General features: G+C 38.4%; 1 protein-coding gene across 2 annotated transcripts in view; it reads right to left on the bottom strand.

The window, feature by feature from the left end:
• Positions 1-20,496, bottom strand: part of SLC9A6 (solute carrier family 9 member A6) — a 53,668-nt gene extending 33,172 nt beyond the window's left edge. Inside the window, exons 1-7 of one of the 2 annotated variants that reach the window (XM_058536824.1) lie at positions 20,471-20,496; positions 20,112-20,336; positions 10,359-10,558; positions 8,315-8,392; positions 7,984-8,060; positions 7,565-7,677; positions 5,172-5,277 (exon numbers count right to left, since the gene is read on the bottom strand). In XM_058536824.1, the coding sequence (XP_058392807.1) occupies positions 5,172-5,277; positions 7,565-7,677; positions 7,984-8,060; positions 8,315-8,392; positions 10,359-10,558; positions 20,112-20,280 (743 nt within the window). In that variant the 5' untranslated portion in view covers positions 20,281-20,336; positions 20,471-20,496. Of the gene's footprint in view, positions 1-5,171; positions 5,278-7,564; positions 7,678-7,983; positions 8,061-8,314; positions 8,393-10,358; positions 10,559-20,111; positions 20,440-20,470 lie in introns of those variants that run through there. The other variant, XM_058536823.1, reaches the window with a different exon arrangement.
• Positions 20,497-20,847: the final 351 nt, after the last annotated feature.

The raw sequence follows: 20,847 nt of genomic DNA, 5'->3' as shown, positions 1-20,847 counted from the left end.
CTAAAAGATGGGCTTGCTATATCATGTACACCAAATTCTTTTCATAACTCCTTGGTTAAGTTAAAAAAAAAAAAAAAAGCAAAAACAAAATCTAAGACCAAACTAAAACTTCCTAATTTTATCTATTTTATTTAAGTATAGCACTAACATTAATTTCTGATAATGGCATCTAGGAATTTCTGAGATTCAATCTGAATTGAAAATTTTAAACATTTGTGTTTAAATGTTCAAAGTGACCAGATCATTTGGGGACCAGTAGATTTGACATTGTTTTAATAAATATGAAATGGCCTTTAATGTCATGCTATCTTGCCTACACATAAAGGGCCCTACCACCATAAATGAGGTATGACCACATTATAACATTAAAATATAGCAGCTGGCTGGAGAAAGAAAGGATATTGCCATGACAAACTTTTTTCTCCCTGGTGATAGTTTTCAAAATGCTGGGTAGAACAAAATATCTACGCCATGCCTCCTGAGGGTGCTTTCTCTGGATTAGTTCACGTAAATTCAAGATTCATATTAATCATTATTTTATTCTTTAATCCCCAAAATGCATAAGAACACATGAAAATCATTGTGGACTGAGAACAGATGAGAGGTTTGTTTTCTTCTGTTTTAGTAAAACGCTGGCCTCTGAATTGGAATCTTAACTCATCTTTTCCACATCAATCAACATTTTATCTTGCGGCAGCAACATTTTTATGAATTTTTTTTTAATCCAGAGAATAATACAGTGTACAATTTGGGTGAAAAATCACCCCATCATTCCACTACCCTGACAGCTTCATCTTATTTTCCTTCTGTATTTCTTTCCCCACTTCTTGTTACATGCATGCTATTTCATGTTTAGTTGTAATCATAATGAATATATGGTTTTAAATTCTGCTTCTTCAACTAACAGTGACATAAGTATTATCATAGTCTCTCTAACCATGGCTTTTAAAGACGTCAAAAATGGTCCAAATGGATATAACATAATTTAACATTTTCCCACTGTTAGACATTTACAAGTTGCTTCTAATATTTTTGCTACTATAAATAACAGTGTGAAAGAACATATTTGTGCTTTTTACAAATTTTGGACTATTTCCTTATGATACATTCCTAGAAATAGGGTATTACTATACCTATGGTTTTTTTTTACATGTTGTGCAACTGCTTTCAAATACATCTGTATTACCTTTTTGGAGGGAAATATGACTCTCTCTCTCATGTTTTTAGTGATCATATCCATTGGTCTAGAAAGTCTACTTCTAAATAATATTCTACAGAAATACTCTCAAGGATTCACAGAGATTTACACATAAATATGTTCACTGTAGTGCTAGTCACAATAATACAATATTAGAAAACGGCAAATATTAATCAACAGGAGGTTGGAGAGGTAAATTTGCAGTGCATCCATACAATGGTATAATAGAAGTATTAATATAGTACAATGTCCAAGTGAGAAAGCAAGTTACAGAAAAGTATGTATAGTACTAGGCATTTCTTTTGTTTAAAAATTATTAATATATTTATATATATGTTAATATCCTAATGGAAAAAGTCTGGATGAAAACCTTAATAGTGGTTATTTCTGAGAGCTGAAATTTCAGGAATTTTCTACTTTGTAAGTCAAATACTTTGAATTTTTGTTACAAACATGTATTAATTTTATTATCATAAATGATGACAAAAGATAAAATACAAAAGAGCAGGTGATATCAATTTCAATGTTAACAATATACGCGTGATCTAGTTTTACCGCACCAGGGATTGAGAAACTCTGATTTTGCATACCCAGCATCATTGCTATTTAGGGCCAGATAATTATTTGTTGGGTGGTGAGTGCTGTCCCGTGTATTGAAGGATATTTAGCAGCACCCCTGGCCTCTACCCATTAGATGCCAGTAGCAACCTCCTCCCATTCATGACAACCAAAATGTCCCTAGACATTGCCAAATATCCCTGGGGATGGGGGGCAAAACTGCCCCTGGTTAAGAATCACTGCATGGACCATTACCAGCAGTAACTATTTTCATTAACAATATTTTCTTGTTAACCGAATAGGTAAAAATGGCCGCTTATTTTAACATGTATATCTCTGGTAACTAGTAAAGTTAAACAGTTTGTCACATTTGTTTACTCACTGTACTTCCTCTTTTATAAAATGTAAATCATCCTAAGAAACATATTTTAAACTAGTATGAATTTAGGTCTCCAGGCTAATTATGGTATATCCATTCAGCCGAATACTAAGAAACTTAGAATTTATCTCCAACTAGATAAATAGACTACACTACATCAGTACATATAGATCTACCTCATACAGCGATGTATGAGGGAACCAGCTTCACTCTACTCTCACCAGATTAAAAGTATTAATATTAACAAAAACAAGTACTGCTAATCTAACAGGTCAAAATACAAAGAAAAACATAAATTTCAAGAAGGGTTGCCTTAACCTGTTAATTGTCAAACAGAACTCCTTCAGAAAGGGGACCCCCACTTTATGCAAGACTGCTTTTATAGAATACACATATTAGAAAATCGTCAAACTAACAGAACTCAACACAAAGTAGACCATTTCTATCTAAAGTACTTTAAAAGGCAAATGAAAGATGATGACAAACACACCGACAAACACTCCAGCTAGTAACCTCCCACAGCCAGTAACACAACTAGTTTTCCTCCAGCTTTTCGGCAGGAACCTATTTGTTCAACTCCATTAAGACACCTACACAGCTAACAAGCTCCTTGATATGATCCTCTCAGATACAGTCCCTCTCCACCAGAGTTCCACCAGACTATGTCATGAGTTAACTTATCTCCTCTGAATCTAGGATGGTACTAGCTCTGCACCATCCTTATGAGAATTGAGGAAAGAATCACTCAAATCATTCTCTATAAGGCTTAATTCTCTCACAGAGCCCTGTTTGAGAAGGGCCGCAATAGCAGGACAAGCATGGCTCTTTGTGACAAGTCTTATGGAAAGGGAATTCTCTTTATGACACACTTATTCTTCATCAACACTGATATGTACACCCCCACACTCAAAACTTTTCAATGAGTTTTCTTTTCCTTTAACACTATTCAGCTGTTCTTAAAGTTGCAGGAAATAAGTCACATTATTAACAGAAAAACTAAGGCACAAGGCACACCAGTTTAAGACAGGACCAGAACAGAGATTTTTCTGACTCTTGATCCATTAGGGCAATGAGGAAGGAACACTTCTTAGTAAGATGATCAAGCAGCAGGATAATGATCTAGGATGGAAAATTGATGCTAAAAGTAAATGCCTGTACCTTATTCTCTTCATCTGGTAGCACCAGTGATCTATGTTCCTATGTACCGAAAGCTTCCACAGTCTTTGTAGTGTCATTTTTTTATAACACATAAGTTACAACCACACTATCCATTTCTACCTTCTTTCAAATAATATAAAACTTTTATTTTGCACACCTATTGTCATTGAAGGTGTACCAATTCAGTATCAATATCATAGACTTAAGGTTTTATTTCTTAAATTTATATTAGTTGTGGACAGCTGCAAAAATTCTGGCAATAAATATAGGAGAGGAGTGGAATTTAAATACATTCCATTCACAAAAAAGGATTTGACCTTTTGCATATCTTCATACACAACATTTAAGGGATTAGTGTTACATCTCAGAAAGGATAATTTTCCACTTTGCAGTAATGCCATGGGGGCAATCAAACTATGCAAACCAGAGTCAGTGATGGATTACTCTTTTATAGTTAATAAAGTGGAAATTTAGGAGAGAAATAAAAATAAAGAGAAAATGTAAAAGGCTTTTACTTCTCTCTCACAGAAAGTTCTGGTATGGAGTAAAGGAAACTGTCTATAGGGTTAGATGTTTACTTAGTAGGCGTGGGTTGGCAGGATTGAGTTCCTCAGAGGTTCAGACTCATTCTCACTCAGAACCTGTGAGCACCTTCTAATAACATGCATAACAATTTCTATAATTAGATTAAAATACGTCTCATTTGATGATCGTCTTAAAAAAGTGTATTTAACACTTCTAAAAATTAAAAAATGTTTCTGAAATGATTACGTTAAATAAGAGAAATACAAATTAAGCTACAACGAGATACTTCTCCATCATCAAATTGGCAAAAATACAAAAGTATGACAAATATTCTGTTGGTGAAGCTATGAGGAAATAAGCACTCCCAAAATTTAGTGGTTACAGTGCAAAATGGCATAACCCCTTTGTCAGGCAATTTAGCAATGTCTAACGAAATTACAAATGTATTTGCCCTTTAACCCACTAATCTCACTTCTGGAAATTTAGCCTACCAATATACCTATGCATGTACAAAACAGGTAAGTTCAAGGTTAATCACTGCAGCATTATTTGACATAGCAAAGGACTGAAAACTCTTTATGCTTCCAGCAATAGGAGACTGATTAAATACGCTATAGTACAGTTCATAGTAAAGTACATAGAATACTATGCAGCTACAAACAAAGAATGAGAAAACTCTGTTTTGATATAGAAAGATCTCCAGAATACAGTTATGTGAGAGAAAGCTAGGTATAGAACATATATAGCATGCTACTTTTAAAATGAGAAATGAGAGGCAAATAAGAATATTTATTCATATGTGTGCTTGCATTTGAATAAAGAAATACGAGGATTTCATTATTTTCATTATCACAAGAAACTAATAAAAATGGTTACCTACAAGGGGCTGAGGGGACAGGTGGATGAGGATAGGAGTAAGAACATGAATTTTCAACGTATACCCTTCTATATAGCTTGATTTTGAACCATGTGAATATATTATCTATCCAAAAATTTTAATTTAAAAAATAAAATGTTCATATTATAATGTTAAAACAGAATACAAAATTATATGTACACTACAATCACAACTATGTAAAAATACCATGCATAGAAATAAAGAGTAAAAGGAAATGTTTTAGAATGTTTACAGTAATTGTTTTTAGGTGTTGGGAGTACATATTCTTTTTTTTCTTCCTTTTTCTTCCTTGCATTTTCCATGTTATCTATAAGTATGTATTTCTTCAATGGGAAAAAAATGTCTCATTCTTTCAAATATTTCCATTCATGATGCACTTCATTCAATAAGTGACTTTTGGCTCCTAATACCCTAACATTCAATACACAGAATATAATAAGAAAACAAACACTTACGAAGACAGCACTATGGCAACAGCATCGTTGAGGACACTTTCACCAAAAAGAAGTGCATAGAGTTCAACATCAACTTGAAGCTCGTGGAATATGGCAAGAACAGTCACTAGCAAGCAGAAAGAGTCAGAGGAATATTTAGATATTACGAATATAACATATTCCCCTTCAGAGATGATTATCATAGTTATTTAAAAATTCATTTCTTCCTCTTAGAATTCAATCCCAATAAACGGTCTCTTATCATATTAAAGATTCAGTAATTTTATGTCAATATTTTTCTTTTCCCTAATTGTGTACCTGCAATATCTCCTTTCTCTCTCTTACAAACTGCTGAAAATAACCTTGGAGGCCTGAGTTGGCCTACATTCTTCATGAAAATGCTAATAATCTTGTCTTGTACATTCCTTTTCCATAAAGAAGATATTCAGAATTTCTTACAGACCAGGTGATCATTAATCTTTGATGAAGAACAACATTACAAAAAGCATTTCCTGCTGCAAACTTCATTTTTCCCTTGGAGCTTTACAAGGAAGAAGGAGCCTTCACTTTTATTTGACTAGCAAATTTCAAGCACTCCAGTTTAGCAAAGACAGTAGGAAATGAAAACACAAGTTTGGTTTTTGGTTGGGATAAAATTTATGACCAGAATTACAGCTGCTATATTTAACCTAATAAGAAGCCAACTATCAGGCTATTACAGCTTGAGAAGAAGAAAAAAAAACTTCTTTTTTAGGAAACAGTTATATGAGAATTCTTAGAAAATCAGATGAGATTAAAGTTGCATTATAACTTTAATTGCTGAGTCACATACAGCTCACTTGCTAAATAAACCCAAGCAGACATGAAAGATTATTACAACCAGAGATGGGAGAGCCTCTTCAACCACCAATCAAAAAAACAGGAAACGTGTATTTTATAAGATATAGTTTCTACTGCAAAGCATTTCCTCTGAAATATACTGATAGCAAAGCTTACCGAGAGAAAGAGAAAAGGAGAGCAGGAGCAACCCTGCAGAATTTTGAAAAGAGAACCTATGGCTCACCCTTCTATCAAGTGAACAATTGCAAAATAAGAGAATGATTATCGGAGCAAATGCCTATACTATTCAGAAGAAATGTAACTACCCAACTTTATATAAGCAAAACAGTTTTGCTTGAGCCATTCAGGCAACGCGCCTACCAAAACAAAACAAGAAGGTTGAAGTAAGGTAGCCAGTCAGATTTACTTAGATTTTTCACAGGCTTTGAAAAGTCGAGGAGCTTGCTTCTAGTGAGAGACATGGAAAACAGACCACAGGCTCCTTGCAAAAACCATCCTATCTTCATATTGATAATGGGAGCAGCTACAAACAATAGGGGGCAGCCTTGATAGTCGTTAAGGAAGCAATTTGATTTTCAGTTTAAAAAATGCTAAACCACACAAACGCCTCTTAAAATGCCCTCTGAGCTTTTAAAAATCATCTTTTATAGAGTACAGAACAGATTTTCCTACTTCCTATAATGTCCTGTGTTACCAGAGTTTACAGAGGAATTCAGAGATAACCTTAAGATCCTACCTTTAATTGTACCGGATGACAATTATAGAAGATGATTAACTTACAAGGTCAAAGGTAAAACAGAACAAACTTCTACCAAGGTCTTGAAGTCTAGTAAAAGAAAACCTGCATCCTTAGTTCAAAAACTGCAGTCTTTGTTCCTATCCCTATGTCTTTGGCCTACACAGTCTCTAAATTCCTTGCCTGAGTGTAGCTGTGAGGCTCACAAACACTGTATCAGGAAAACTACAACCTAACTCACACAATTAAATTCATTCTCCAGCTGTGCTAATATCAAAACAATTTTATAACCATAAAGCCAATTTTATAAAAACTATTCTTTAATGTATATTAAAGCCCCCCCAATGACCGCAAATCACACTTGTAGTAGCACAACTGCCTTCTAACAATCATTTAAAAACTTTTTTTCTTACTCTTAAATGCAGACAGCTGAATGTAAACAGAAGCTTTTTAGGCAACTGGTTTTCTAGAAGCTTGAAAGGAAGTATATAATTATTACCCAGTTTAACTAATCTAGTTCATCTTCTCCTATACCCAATTACTAGGGATAGACATCAACTTGAATTTCTGAAGAAAATACCTTATAGCCCTTGTCTAAACAGTATCAAATTGTGGACGAGTAATAGGCAAATGTAATAACACAAAAGAAAAAAAATAAATGTGTGCTTAAACCAAAAGGAACCATCAATTTTGTTTTTTCCCCCACAATTGGAAAGTATAGTACTATGGGAAGTACCTAATCATGAATTCTACATCTCAAAGGAAGAATTACCCACATGTGCTTTGACAGCAAAACACTTCCTTAAGTACTTAAGCTCCTCACCCATGTAAAACATACCTGGATCAGTTGCCGATACAATGGCACCAAAGAGCAGGCAATCTGTAAAGTAAAAATCTCCCGCAAGTTGTCCAGTTACTTTCATCAGTGTTACACAGCCGTACATTATTGACCTGTTCAATAAACATATTTCTACTTTAGAAAAAATGTCAACTGTTAAAGAAGTTAGAATAAAGTAATAAGAAGAAGATGGGTCTACTTAGTACTTCATGACTAATACCGAATTTAATTCATGTCATTTAAATATGGTAATATCTTGGCCTTAAGGAAAATTCAAGCAACTTATTATCTATGGGAATACATTTTACTGCAAAAGTCCTTAGACACATTCAGGAATACAATACCGCATAAATCAAATATGCATTATTTTAAAATTATAATTTGAAGGTTAAAAAGTGTTTTAAGCTTCAAGTACTTACCCAATTACGAAACAAGAAATCGCTGTTCCAAGAAAAGCATATGCTAGGATAGACCCAAGGTTTCGAAAGAAATGTCTCTGACAAAAAAAAAAAAGTTACACTGTGTTAGAATACTTACCAATTATTTGAAAAAGAAAAGGTTTTCTATTCTAGTGTGCTATGCTAATATTAAATGCATTATTCATTAAAGGAAATAAGAGAAAGAATTTTTGTACAGGCATAAATTTCTGCATCTAAAAAGGATAAGGAGAGGAAAAGGGAAAGAAACCTGGAAAGAACTGCTCATGGAGTTGAAGGTTGTTCAAAGCACATGAAATACAAAAGCACTTACTCTTTTCAGACTATATCCTGCATAAAATATGATAGGAGGAAGTAATATGTTGAAAAATACTTCCGGATCAAAAGTAACCTGTTAAAATAAAGAGTTCTTTTAGATGAATTCCCTTAAGAAACCTCATATTACATTATCAATTATCAAAATGAAAAAAAGATTAAATGTTAAACTGGTAAAAGGCAAGAATATTACTGTGGTAATTGAAAAATATTTCATATAGGGTAGCTGTTGTTCCACCTCTCAACCAACAACAAGGAGATAGTGTTGGAGCAATCAATTAAGTCATACCTGTGCAAAGTGTGTTCAAATACTATCATATTAAAAATCTTAAAAATAGGAGAGAGCATGAACATATCTTTGCTTTAAATAAAGGAGACCCAAAACTGGTAACTTAAAATTTGGGGGTGCAGCATTATTGTTGGCAAAAGGAAACAGATTTCTTGCATAGGTAACATCTCTAAAGGTATATAACATAATACCATGGTAAAAAGTTACTGTACAAGTCATATTTCTAGTCCTGACAGCCCATTTCTCTTAATATCTATTCCTATAATAATACAGATGCCCCCTTCTGTTCAGAAGGCTGTACTAGGATTTGACATGAACACAAAGCAGCTACACACATATCCATGCTAAAATTTCGTTTACTAGAACTTTTAAGGAACTGGAATTTTCCAAGGGTGGAAAGAACTTCTGCTGCAAAGTAAACTTTAAGTTCGTATGAAAATTTATTTTTATTTTTTTTAAATTCTTTTTTTTTTTTGTGAGGAAGATCAGCCCTGAGCTAACATCCATGCTAATCCTCCTCTTTTTGCTGAGGAAGACCGGCTCTGAGCTAACATCTATTGCCAATCCTCCTCCTTTTTTTTTTTTTTTTTCCTAAAGCCCAAGTAGATAGTTGTATGTCATAGTTGCACATCCTTCTAGTTGCTGTATGTGGGACGCGGCCTCAGCATGGCCGGAGAAGCGGTGCATTGGTGCGCACCCGGGATCCGAACCCGGGCCGCCAGTAGCGGAGCGTGTGCACCTAACCACTAAGCCACAGGGCCAGCCCCGTATGAAAATTTAAAAAGCATTAAAGATGGTCAGGAACACAACCAAGTAGCTATAAAAGCCAAGTCCTGCCATTGTAGAAGACAGAAGTGGAGGCAAACAGCCAAGGGTGGGCAAAAACAGAGACATGAGCAAAGAGGCCCTGGAAGCTTCCTAATAGAAACTATGCGGGGGACAGGAGAAAGCAGCTCTGGGAATGTCTGGGAGCCAGAAAGACTGCAAAGCTCCTACATACAGCTTGATGCACAGCATGGTACAACCACTGATACTCAGACTGAGGCCCCTGAAATTATGCTAGATTATGACTCAAAGAAAGATTAAATTGTGCTCAGTATAGAATACCATCAGGCAAGAAAGAATTCAAAGAAATATTAATGGAATAGCTTAGGTATTATCAAATAAACTCAATATGCTGAAGTATATAAAACTCTAACGACCATCTGCAAATTGAAAGAAACGCTTATAAATTCTGCTTAACCCAATACTGGCCACCATTTATTACAACTGTCAACACCACAGAGTGAAACAAAAAGGGTTATAGTACTTAGTCTCAATCAGAAAAGGAAATGTACAGACAGGTCCATTTCCTTAGCATTCATTAGTTGAGGATTTACTTCATTTTAAAAGACTGATTAGGGGCTGGCCCAGTGGCGCAAGTGGTTAAAGTGCGTGCGCTCCACCGTGGCGGCCTGAGGTTTGCCGGTTCGGATCCCGGGCGTGCATCGATGTACCGCATGTCAAGCCATGCTGTGGTGGCGTCCCGTATGAAGTGGAGGAAGATGGGCACGGATGTTAGCCCAGGGCTAATCTTCCTCAGCAAAAAGAGGAGGATTGGCAGATGCTCAGGGCCCATCTTCCTCACAAAAAAAAAAGACTGATTATTTTAAATAGCATTGAAAATGCATTATTTATTTTTCTCCTGAGTCACTTTGTTGCTAGTTATACACTTTTTAAAAAATCCAAAGATTCCCTTTAACTAAGAACTTACCTTTCTAAGCATTTCATTATCTTGAACGTTATTGAGTTCATGTGAACTAATCTCTCCTTTCAGCGTATACTCATAAAATTTTCCACTAACGTTTACCAATAAGGTAGTTGGGCTTGACTGCACTTCACAGCTCAGGGTCACATTGTTTACATCGCTTGGAACATGAATGCCATATCGAAGCACAAGGCCCACCAAGAGACCTGGAAATAATAAAAGAACAATATAAGCTCTTCTTTCGAACAGAGACTACTTCTTTTGTACCCTGCACACATCTTTGGATTGATAGGAGAAAATCTCTTATGATAGCCCCTGTGGTTCAGAACCTATTTTTAGACTGAATGCAGTTACATTTTAAAGTATTACTGGGGCCCGCCCAGTGGCACAAGCAGTTAAGTGCGCACGCTCTGCTGCAGCAGCCCGGGGTTCGCTGGTTCAGATCCTGGGCGCGCACCGATGCACCGATGCACCGCTTGTCAAGCCATGCTGTGGCGGCGTCCCATATAAAGTAGAGGAAGACGGGCATGGATGTTAGCCCAGGGCCAGTCTTCCTCAGCAAAAAGAGGAGGATTGGCAGATGTTAGCTCAGGGCCGATCTTCCTCACACACACAAAAAATAAAATATTACTAAATTCACAATCTAAGAGTCCAATATTCACAAAATCCAGTGGGACAGGAGGGAAAAACATTCCCTAGGGTAACAGCACATATCACTGCATTTCTAGATCAAGATATAAATACGTGATTAGAAAGGGAACAAAATGAGGAAATACCTCCAAATCATCTGTACACAGAATATGCTCCAACGTGTCCCCACCGAACAGTGTAATCATGTTAGAAATGTATTTATTACCTCCATCCATTGATTCACAAAACTGTTCAACACATACATTTCTCAAGTTATTCCTAAAGCACATGACTGGCCAAATAATACCCATTTAACAAACTGGCAAGTCACTAATACTTGTAGATTTATTGAGTTCTTCTACTACTAAAAGATCAGACTTTAATTTTAAAATACAGTCATGCATCTCTTAACAATGGGGATACATTCTGAGAAATGCGTCATTAGGCGATTTCATTGTTGTGTGATCATAGTGTGTACTTACACAAACCCAGATAGTATAGCCTACTACACACCTAGACTATACGGTACTAATCTTAGGGGACCATCAACGCATATGCGGTCTGTCACTGACTGAAACGTTGTTATGTGGCACATGACTATATATGCTTCCAAATCAAAACATGGAATAGAAATCTTGAATCTGGCACTATGATATCAACATATTGCTAGAATTTTACCCAAATCATCATACTGATATTCAAATATACACAGTGTTCTAGGTACTATAAACTTATACTGACCAAACTGTTTAATAACAGATTTATTGAGATATAATTCACATATCATAAAGTTTACCCTCTTAAATTGTACAATTCAGTGGCTTTTAGTATATTCACAAGGTTGTATATTGATCACTACTACCTAATTCCAAAACATTTTCATTGCTCCAAAAAGAAACCCCATATCTATTAGCAGTCACTCGCCATTTCTCTCAGCCCCTGGCAACCACTAATCTACTTTCTCTATATATAGATTTGCCTATTCTGGACATTTCATATAAATAGAATCCTTCAATATGTGACCTTTTATGCCTGGCTTCCTTCACTTAGCATAATGTTTTCAAGGTTTATCCATGTTGCAATATGTATGAGAATGCCATTCCTTTTTATGGTTAATTATTATCTCATTGTATAGATAAACCTCAACTGCAAACTGAACTAAAACTTCTGGAACTTTCCTTAACTCTAAGATGCACACTATACCCCTATTAGTTACATTTTACCTGCCTGTCTCTCTTCACTCTAACCAGCCAGCCACTCTTTTAATATATGTGAATGGAGTATTATGCTAAGTAGGCTCCCAGGGTTCAGAGATGAAAACAAGGGCCCACCTTCAAGTAGCTCTCAGTCCAGTTAGTGAAAACACACTGAATAAACAATTCTAATATGATATATATGTGTGCAAGGTGTTATAAAAAGAGAAAAGAGGTACCTAACCAAGCCTGAGGGAGTGGGACATTAGGGAAGTCTTTCCAGAGGTGTCACCTAAGCAGGTAACAAAGTAAAAGAAAAGGTTTTCCAGGTGGGAGGAATAGTAGTACATATCCAGTCAAGGAAGAGAGAGAGAACACGGCCCACTCAGGGAATCCCAAGTAGTTCAGTATGGCTGAGTTACAAAGCCACCAGAGTTGGAGTGTGAAAGGCCAGCAGGAGCTAAATCATAAAAGACCTTGCATGTTGGGGAAGGGAGTTAGACTTTATTCTGAAAGCAAAAGGAAGTCACAGAAGGGTTATAAGCAGGGGCTTGACATAAGATTTCTATTTTAGAAAGACTGGTCTAGACTACAGAGGTTCGAAAAGGCAGGATAGAAGGCCAGTGCAGTCATCCAGGCATTAAGAGCTTAGGGCCTAATCTAAGAGAGTAGAGACAGGGAAAGAGAGGATTTTTAGAAGGTATTGTGTTTTAGAAGGATAAGGTGACTGAGTAGACTGGGAAGAAGGGAGACGAAAGACTAAGAGGAGCCTAAACCGACTTGGCAACTAGGTGGGTAAACTGGCCTGAAGAACCAGGTGTGTAGCAAGGTCATTCAGTGAGACAGGGAACAGATTTACTGGGGAAAATGTGCAGTTCAGTTTTGGACGTGTTGAGTTTGATGTACTTGTGACACATGCACAGCTGAGTATGTGGGATCTGGAACTCAAGGAAGGGGGGTGGGGGATCTCAACTGGAGATATACACTTGGAAGGCATAAGATGGCTGAAGTCAGATGCAGATGAGATTATCTGGGGAGCAAATAAAATAGGAAGAGGGCTATGGATATATGCCTGGCATTTTATCCCAATATTTAGAGCCAACATTAAGGGGCTAGTAGAGGAGGAGGAGCTGATGAAGGAGTCTAAGAAGGAAAAGCAATAGGAGTAGGAAGAAAAGAGGAGGAAGTGATGAAAACTAGCACATCCTGCAGCAAAGTCAAGCAAGACAGGCATTAAGAAGTGTCCACTGGGTTTGGCAACAAGAAGGTCATAAGTGACCTTGGTAAGGGCAGTTCCAGTAGAGCAGTGGGGGCGGAAGCCAGACCAGAGTGGGAAGCGATGAGGCAGAAATAGGAGGCCTAAGAGTAGTAGTTGGTTGGGAAGGGGGGAGGGAGTGGAGATGAGGAATCCTTCTAGACAACTTATAGTCACATATATTTTTTCAAGTGAGCAGCAATGAGTAACTGGTAAACAGTAGAATGACATTAACTTTTAAAAAAGTTTTAACAAAGGTTCAGATTTAAAATAAGTGAAAGAGAAAATATTTGCAAATCATATATCTGATAAGTGGCTAATATTCAAAATATATAACGAACTCATACAACTCAACAGCAACAAAACAAAACAATCAAATTAAAAAATGGGCAGAAGATCTGAATAGACATTTTTCCAAAGACATACAGATGGCCAACAGGCACATGAGAAGGTGCTTAACATCAGTAATCAGCAGGGAAATGCAAATCAAAACCACAAAGAAATATCTCCTCACATCTGTTAGAAAGGCTATTATCAAAAAGACAGGAGATGACAAGTGCTGGAGAGGATGTGGAGAAAAGGGAACTGTTGGTGAGAATGTAAATTGGTGCAGCCACTATCGAAAACAGTATGGAGGTTCCTCAAAAAACTAAAAATAGAATTAACATATGATCCAGCAATTCTACTTCTGGGTATTTACTGGGAGGAAATGAAAACTAACTCGAAAACATATATGCACCTCCATGTTCACTGCAGCATTATTTATAATAGCGAAGATACAGAAACAACCTAAGTGTCCATTGATAGATGAATGGATAAGGAAATTGTGGTATTATACATACAATGAAATATTATTCAGCCATAAAAAAAGAATGAAATCTTGCCATTTGCAACAATACGGATGGACCTCGAGGGCAGTATGCTAAGTGAAATAAGTCAGACAGAGAAAGACAAATACCATATGATCTCTCTTACACGTGGAATCTAAAAAAACAAAAAACATCCACAAGCTCATAGATACAGAGAACAGACCGGTGATTGCTAGAGGCAGGGGGTGGGAGGTAGGAGAAATGGGTGAAGGGGGTACAAATTTTAAAAATTTAAAGAAAAATAAAATAAATGAAAGATACACTTTGAAAATATCTCACCTCCAAAAAACACAATAAAAAAGTGACAGCTGGGTATCAATTGTGTTTGATAAACATAAGTTGGGAGAGAAAAGGCTATAGATCCACAGTCATCCTGCCTATATGATATAGAAACAGCTCTTTTCTCTCCTACTCCATAAGATCTCCTAATTAAGAGGCTCGGTAAAAGTTGACCCCTTATATTTATGTGCAAAAATCACAGTTAAGCTGCTACAAATAGTAATAATAGCAGCATAAATTCGTTCCATGTCAAGCCCGACTGTGTAAGGAACAGTACACACTGGTTCTACTGCATCTGACCCGATACTGAAATGTCTCTGGTTGCCCTAAGGAGGGCTCAGCACTTGGACAAATTTGAAACACACACCTTGGCAGTTAAAACAGCACCAAAGAGAATAACTACTTAGGTTGGAAAAAATCAAGATCCTTTTATTACAGCATCAGACATCTGAAAAATTGGAAATTCTTTGAATAAAGTTGACAGATCAAGTTAATTTGGGTTCTGTGAAAGGTCAAATCCTAATCATGAAGTTAAAGCAATTCTCAGTAAAGAGAAAGTACACAAAAAGAGTGCTTTGTTAAGGGATAAGGCAGAAAATTCTAGCCTCCTACATAGACAGAGGCACAAAAAACATTGGTATCATAAAATTTAAAATTACCACCAATAGGTAACAAAGAATACAACCACAAAGAGATATCTTCCAAAAACAGAGAGGTTTCACACCTCCTACACATTCTTGACCCCCTTGTGCTAGAAACCCTCCCAGGGGTAAAGAACTCAGTGTCACCCAAGGCCCCACCATTGTATGAGGCTCACAGTTAGTGGAAACTGACTGGTTTTCTCATGGATTTCAGCCCATTCTTCCAGCTTATCATATTAGAAGCCTCTGATAGTCAAAAATATGGAAGGAACACCACTGAGGTATTAAGTGTGCCCAAAATTGATAAAATTTCTACAGATTAAAAAGTGTGTGTCTATATATATATGTATATATGTGTATTTGTGTGTGTATGTACATATATAACATGCATCTACTTCTTGAAGAATGCCGTTAGATTCTGTCTTCAAAGCTAATTCAACTTCAAGATAGCCAAAAAAGTCAAGGCTTTTGCTGACCTCTGCTTAGTTTTACATGTGTTTATTCATCTTTTGGTCTCCTAGCCCATTCTCTACAGCAGCTCTTCCAACCTTTATCCTCCTTCTCAAGTCCTCAATCTCACTGCCTACTTTTCTGAGAAGCTGGAGGCCATTTGATGTAAGCTGCCTCAATTCCAAGGCTCTCCATCTCAATGTAAACTCATTTCTCTTTAGCTCCCCTCTCAGGAAAGCAAAACTTCTCTTCCAAGGGAATTCTTTCACCTAGGACCTTGAACCAATCTCCATCCTAATTGTTTCTGCCTATAATACATTATTTGATCCTCATAGCCTTATGAAACAGATACTATTATAAATATCTCAGTCATTATTTCCTCATCTATAAAATGGGGATAAATGATTTGCCCAACATTATTTGGCATTAAGTGACGAAACCAGAATTGGAATCTGGGTTTTCTATTTCCAAAGCCTCCATAATTTTCTAGTCATCTCTTCGCTCTCATGTCACCACTAACTGCTTCTCCAGTGGTTCGGGTCTCCATTCTCGCATAGCCTTCCCTCGCAATCCCCCTCCAAAGCCCTGCAACTTTAAGTATTATCTCCCTACAGATCTGATCTTATGAAATTTAGTACAGTACAGTACAGTGTAGGAGAAAAAGCACAAGTTGGGAAGTCAGATAGGTGTATGAATTCTGGTTTCATCAAGTTCTAGTCTGTGACTTTAGGACAGATAACCTCTCACTGAATCTCAGTTTCATCATAATGTAGTGATGATAATACTAACTTGTTTTATCTTTATAGTTTAAGTTTTATCTCTTCAACATGAGGCAATATGGTTAGGGGCTAAGAGAATGGGGCTTCTGAGCCAGACTGACTGGGTTTGAATCCTGGCTCAATACTTACAAGTTATGTGACTTCAGGCAGGTCATTTAACCTTTCTGTGCCCCAATTTCCTCATCCGTAAAATGAGGAAGATAATAGTACCCTTCTCACAGGGTTATTATGAGGTTTAAACAAAATGATACTTGTAGAGCACGTAGCAGTGTCTAACACATTATAATGCTCAATAAACATTACCTATTAAGTCCCTGGACTGCAAATGCTTTGTGGGCAGGGATGATGACTCACATCTGTGTTTCCCATCATATCTCATACATCAAAGACACTTAATAAATATTTATTGATGAATCACATTAGTTAAGCCTCGGACTCTGGATGCTGTAAATTTAAGGCAAAATAAATATTTCTTCCCTTTTTTTTTTTATATCATCTGTAAGCACACTGCAGTGAATGATCACTTTTCAGCCTTAATTAACTACCCTGACAATTTTTACTAATGGTGACTCATTTTTAAGCTTCTTAAGCAAGCTAGCCCAATGAAAAGAACACTTGGGGGCCTTACACTGTGTTTGTAACTGGAGCAATCAGGCTATATTACAATCTAGAAACTGACCACATTGGCAATTTAATCTCTTTTTTTTTTCTTTTTTACCCTTGCTTCTCAATACGATAAAGGAGAGACTTATTTTAAACAGCATTTTTCCAGGATTTAGGTAGCTAACAGACATCACAGAAATAAAATCATCAGTGGGCTGAATCTTGGAGGTCTGGACATTCCCAGAGTAAGAAGCCTTTTCATTTAGAAGTCAAGCTGAAAAATAAAGGTCTTAAAATAATATATTAACATAATAGCTATGATGGTACAAGAGTTGTAAGAAAAGGTAAATGACAGACAGTGATTAAGATTAGAAAACATCAATTTCCACGGCACTGAAAATACTTTTACCCAGTCCCATCTATTCGCAAACTGGACTTGAGAGTGAGTCAGGAGGCTGTTTGTCCACAGCCCCCATCGCCCATACTGAGAAAATGGAACAGGCTACATAATGCCAAGTTGTGGCAAATCAACCCCAGATGTGACTCCCAGATAACACTCTTCCATTTTATATTCCACAAGAGATGCCCTTGTTTTCCCTTCACAAAATACTAACACTAAGGTACTCCATCGCCTTTTATTAACTTAGGAACGTCAGGAAACGCAATGAGTAATCCCACTTTTCTACTTCAGCCCAAGAGTTAGATGAGGTTCATGATATCAGCTACCAAAGAGCAAATATTTTCAGGGCATAAGTCTCTATTTGATTTTTCAGAAAATACTATGTTTGCCTCTCTAGTTACAAGACTGAGCGACTGTTCCAAGCCTAACCTGAGGAAACGCAGTTATAACAGCAATAATAATTGTATCACACTTATCATTTATTAAGCCTTTACTTTAGAGGTCAGGTACCAAGCTAAAAATATTTCTTCCTCACAATAATCCTACTATCATTGTTCCCAATTTCTAGGTGACAGTGTAGGAGGGTAAAGGACTTGCCTAAGATCACACAGAGCTATCAGCACAGCGGGACTGGAACCCAGGTCTGACTCTAAGGCAGGGGTTGGCAAACTACGGCGGCAGTCTGTTTTTGTATGGCCCAAAAGCTAAAAACCATTTTTATGTTTGTAAAGGGTTTGTCAAAAGAAAAAACAAAACAAAGAAGAAAATGCAACAGAGACACAGAGATCTATATGACCCACAAAGTCGACAATATTTACTGTCTGGCCCTTTACAGAAAAAAATTTGCAGACCTCTGGTCTAAAGCCTTGCACCTTTAACCACTACATCATACTCTCTCTATATACACAGGAAAGAGGTTTCTGTGATTGGTTCCTTATTTTAACACCATAATACTCATAATACTCACCTGGCATTTAACTGAATTTAAGATGCCATTCTTTTCTGTATATGACCTGTCTATCCAAGAAGGATAAGTTCCTTGAAGGGGGGGATCTAATATTTCTTTGTATTTTCTGTGCATAATGCATAGTAGGCTGATTAGCAAATGTTTGCTGAGGATAGTAAATAAATCACACACTGTTATACAGAGAAATTAAATAGAGATGTATAGCTTATCTGGTCAATTTAGCTTAACAGGTGCTACAAATAAAATGCAAAAAATATGAAATATGAAAACCACCTAAGATGTCTAAAAACTAAGAATCCTAGGGAGTAGAGAGATTTTGCACAGAGGCTTAGAATTTCAACACTTTACAAATGAAAAAATAAGCCTGAGTTCATGCATCTTCCTGATGCACACAACTACCTTTCCTTGCTACCCTTGAGATGCTTATTCCAGAAGTCTGTATTTACTGGAAAGGGCGGGGTGGGGGGAGTGCGTGGAGAAATATCTTTTTGTGTCAAGGCTTCTTCTACCTTGCAAGTCTGAGAAAACAAAGCTCAACAGCACATCAGTTTAAGCCTGTTACAAATGAACATAATCTTCACTCATGTACTGCACAGAAAGGACTGTTTGTCCGCCCTCATCTCTTCAGCCATCTATACCCTCACAGTCATCTTAGATTAAGACAGTCAGCATTATGCATCCTTTCCTCTCATGAGGTCCCAGCGCAGGCCAAAATGCCTCTCGGCCCATGGTTTAATTTGTCCTTCTCTCCTCAGGACCAAGAAATAAAAATAAATAAATAAGAAACCTCAAAAAGAGAGCATACGTAAGACACAAGAACTGAAGCCATTGACTCAACGATCCGTCAATAACCTGCCACCAGCAAGTCACCCATACTGCATATGCGTGGTGGTGTTCGTTCGTAATTACTGTTTGGCTGAACTGATTAGCGTATAGTACAACACACTGCTGGAAGATCCTTAACTCTTCCTTGTCCTCACCTCGGTACGCCTGAATTAGAAGGGTCAACCATATGTATCCTTACTAGATATTACAAGCGTAGTACAATAAACCAGGACATCATTTAAAATGCCCGAAGCCTTCTTTAGCTTCTTTCGCGTTCAGGTTTTTACTTGGGCTAAGGGGGAGTAAGGTTTTCATTCTCAACCTCGACGGACAGGGTGATGGGTCAATGTGGACTCTGGCTCCAAAAGAACGCCAGATTCGGAGCAGTAGAGATACTACTGCAGATTCAATGGACCTTAAACAAACTGACACCCCAGAGAAATGGATCGCTATGCTGTCTTCCCCTCCCCCAGTCTCCAGCCCAATCCGAGACACCGCACCCACTCCCTTCCCATCCTCAGTCCCGGAGCCGAGCTTGGGAGGCAGAGGCGGGGGGAGTGCAGAAGAAAAAGGGGGTGGGGTCGGAGGAAAAAAAGGTGTGAACAGGCAGTGGAAAGGGGGTGCGAGGCAGAGAAAATCGGGGGCGAGGCTGAGGAGGAAATGGGGCGAGGCAGAGACACGGGGGGCGTAGCAGAAAAAAGGGGGGTGAAGCAGAGAAATGGGAGTAGAGGGAGAGGCGAGGCAGAAGATGGAAGGAATCAGAAGGGAAGTCAAGCGTAGGCCGAGCAGGGCCGGGAGAGGAGGCCAATCAGCCGGCGGGCAGAGAAAAGGGGAGCGCCAGGGGCGGACATGGGGTTGAGGCACTTGCCATAAATCATAGCCAGGCCAGTTTCGTGCAGGAAGCGGGCCCGGCGGTGCTTGAAGAGCCAGATTGTGAGAATGGTGAGGGTGAGCAGCAGGATGAAGATGAGCAGGTTGGCGCTGTCCTGCCGGTGGCTCTCCTCCGCTTGCTTCTCGGACACGATCTCCTCGTCCATGGCTCTCGCCGCTCCGCCAGCGCCGTCCGAAGCCCCGGCCCAGCCAAAGACGCCCACTGCGAGGAGCAACCAGAGCGGCCGCATGAGCCGGCCAGCCCGGGGGCCGCCGCCGCCGACACCGCGGCGGAGGGGCGCCCGCAGCCAGCCGCGCCGAGCCATGACTCCCCCCGACCCCCGCCCCGCTCCTCACCCGCAGCCGCCCGCGGTCGGACCACTCCCCAAGGGCTCACGGGAAAGAGGCGGGGCCCCGGGGAAGCCGTCGGAGTGTGCGCCGCCGCTGCCGCCGCTCTTAAAGGGGACGCGACGCTCCTAGCTTGCTCTGCCCCATCCCTGTGCCCTTCTCTCCCTCGCCACTCCTGCTCCCCCCAGCCCCGGACGCGCACACTCAGGCGCTACAAGGAGATGAAAGGCCGTCGAATCTAGTCTACCACCTTTTACAAAAGAAGCCTCGATTCGGCATAATCAAGCAGAGGCAGATTGCGCTATGTCTACTTTGATCCTATTCTTAGAGCTCCCAGGGGACTCAATCTTTCATAACTCATCCCAATATTGTCCCCCAGTGTCTCT

This window comes from Diceros bicornis, chromosome X, assembly GCF_020826845.1.
Source record: "Diceros bicornis minor isolate mBicDic1 chromosome X, mDicBic1.mat.cur, whole genome shotgun sequence".
Taxonomy (NCBI): Eukaryota; Metazoa; Chordata; class Mammalia; order Perissodactyla; family Rhinocerotidae; genus Diceros; species Diceros bicornis.
The sequence above is the reverse complement of the archived record's forward strand: the minus strand, read 5'-3'. Positions and strand labels throughout refer to the sequence as shown.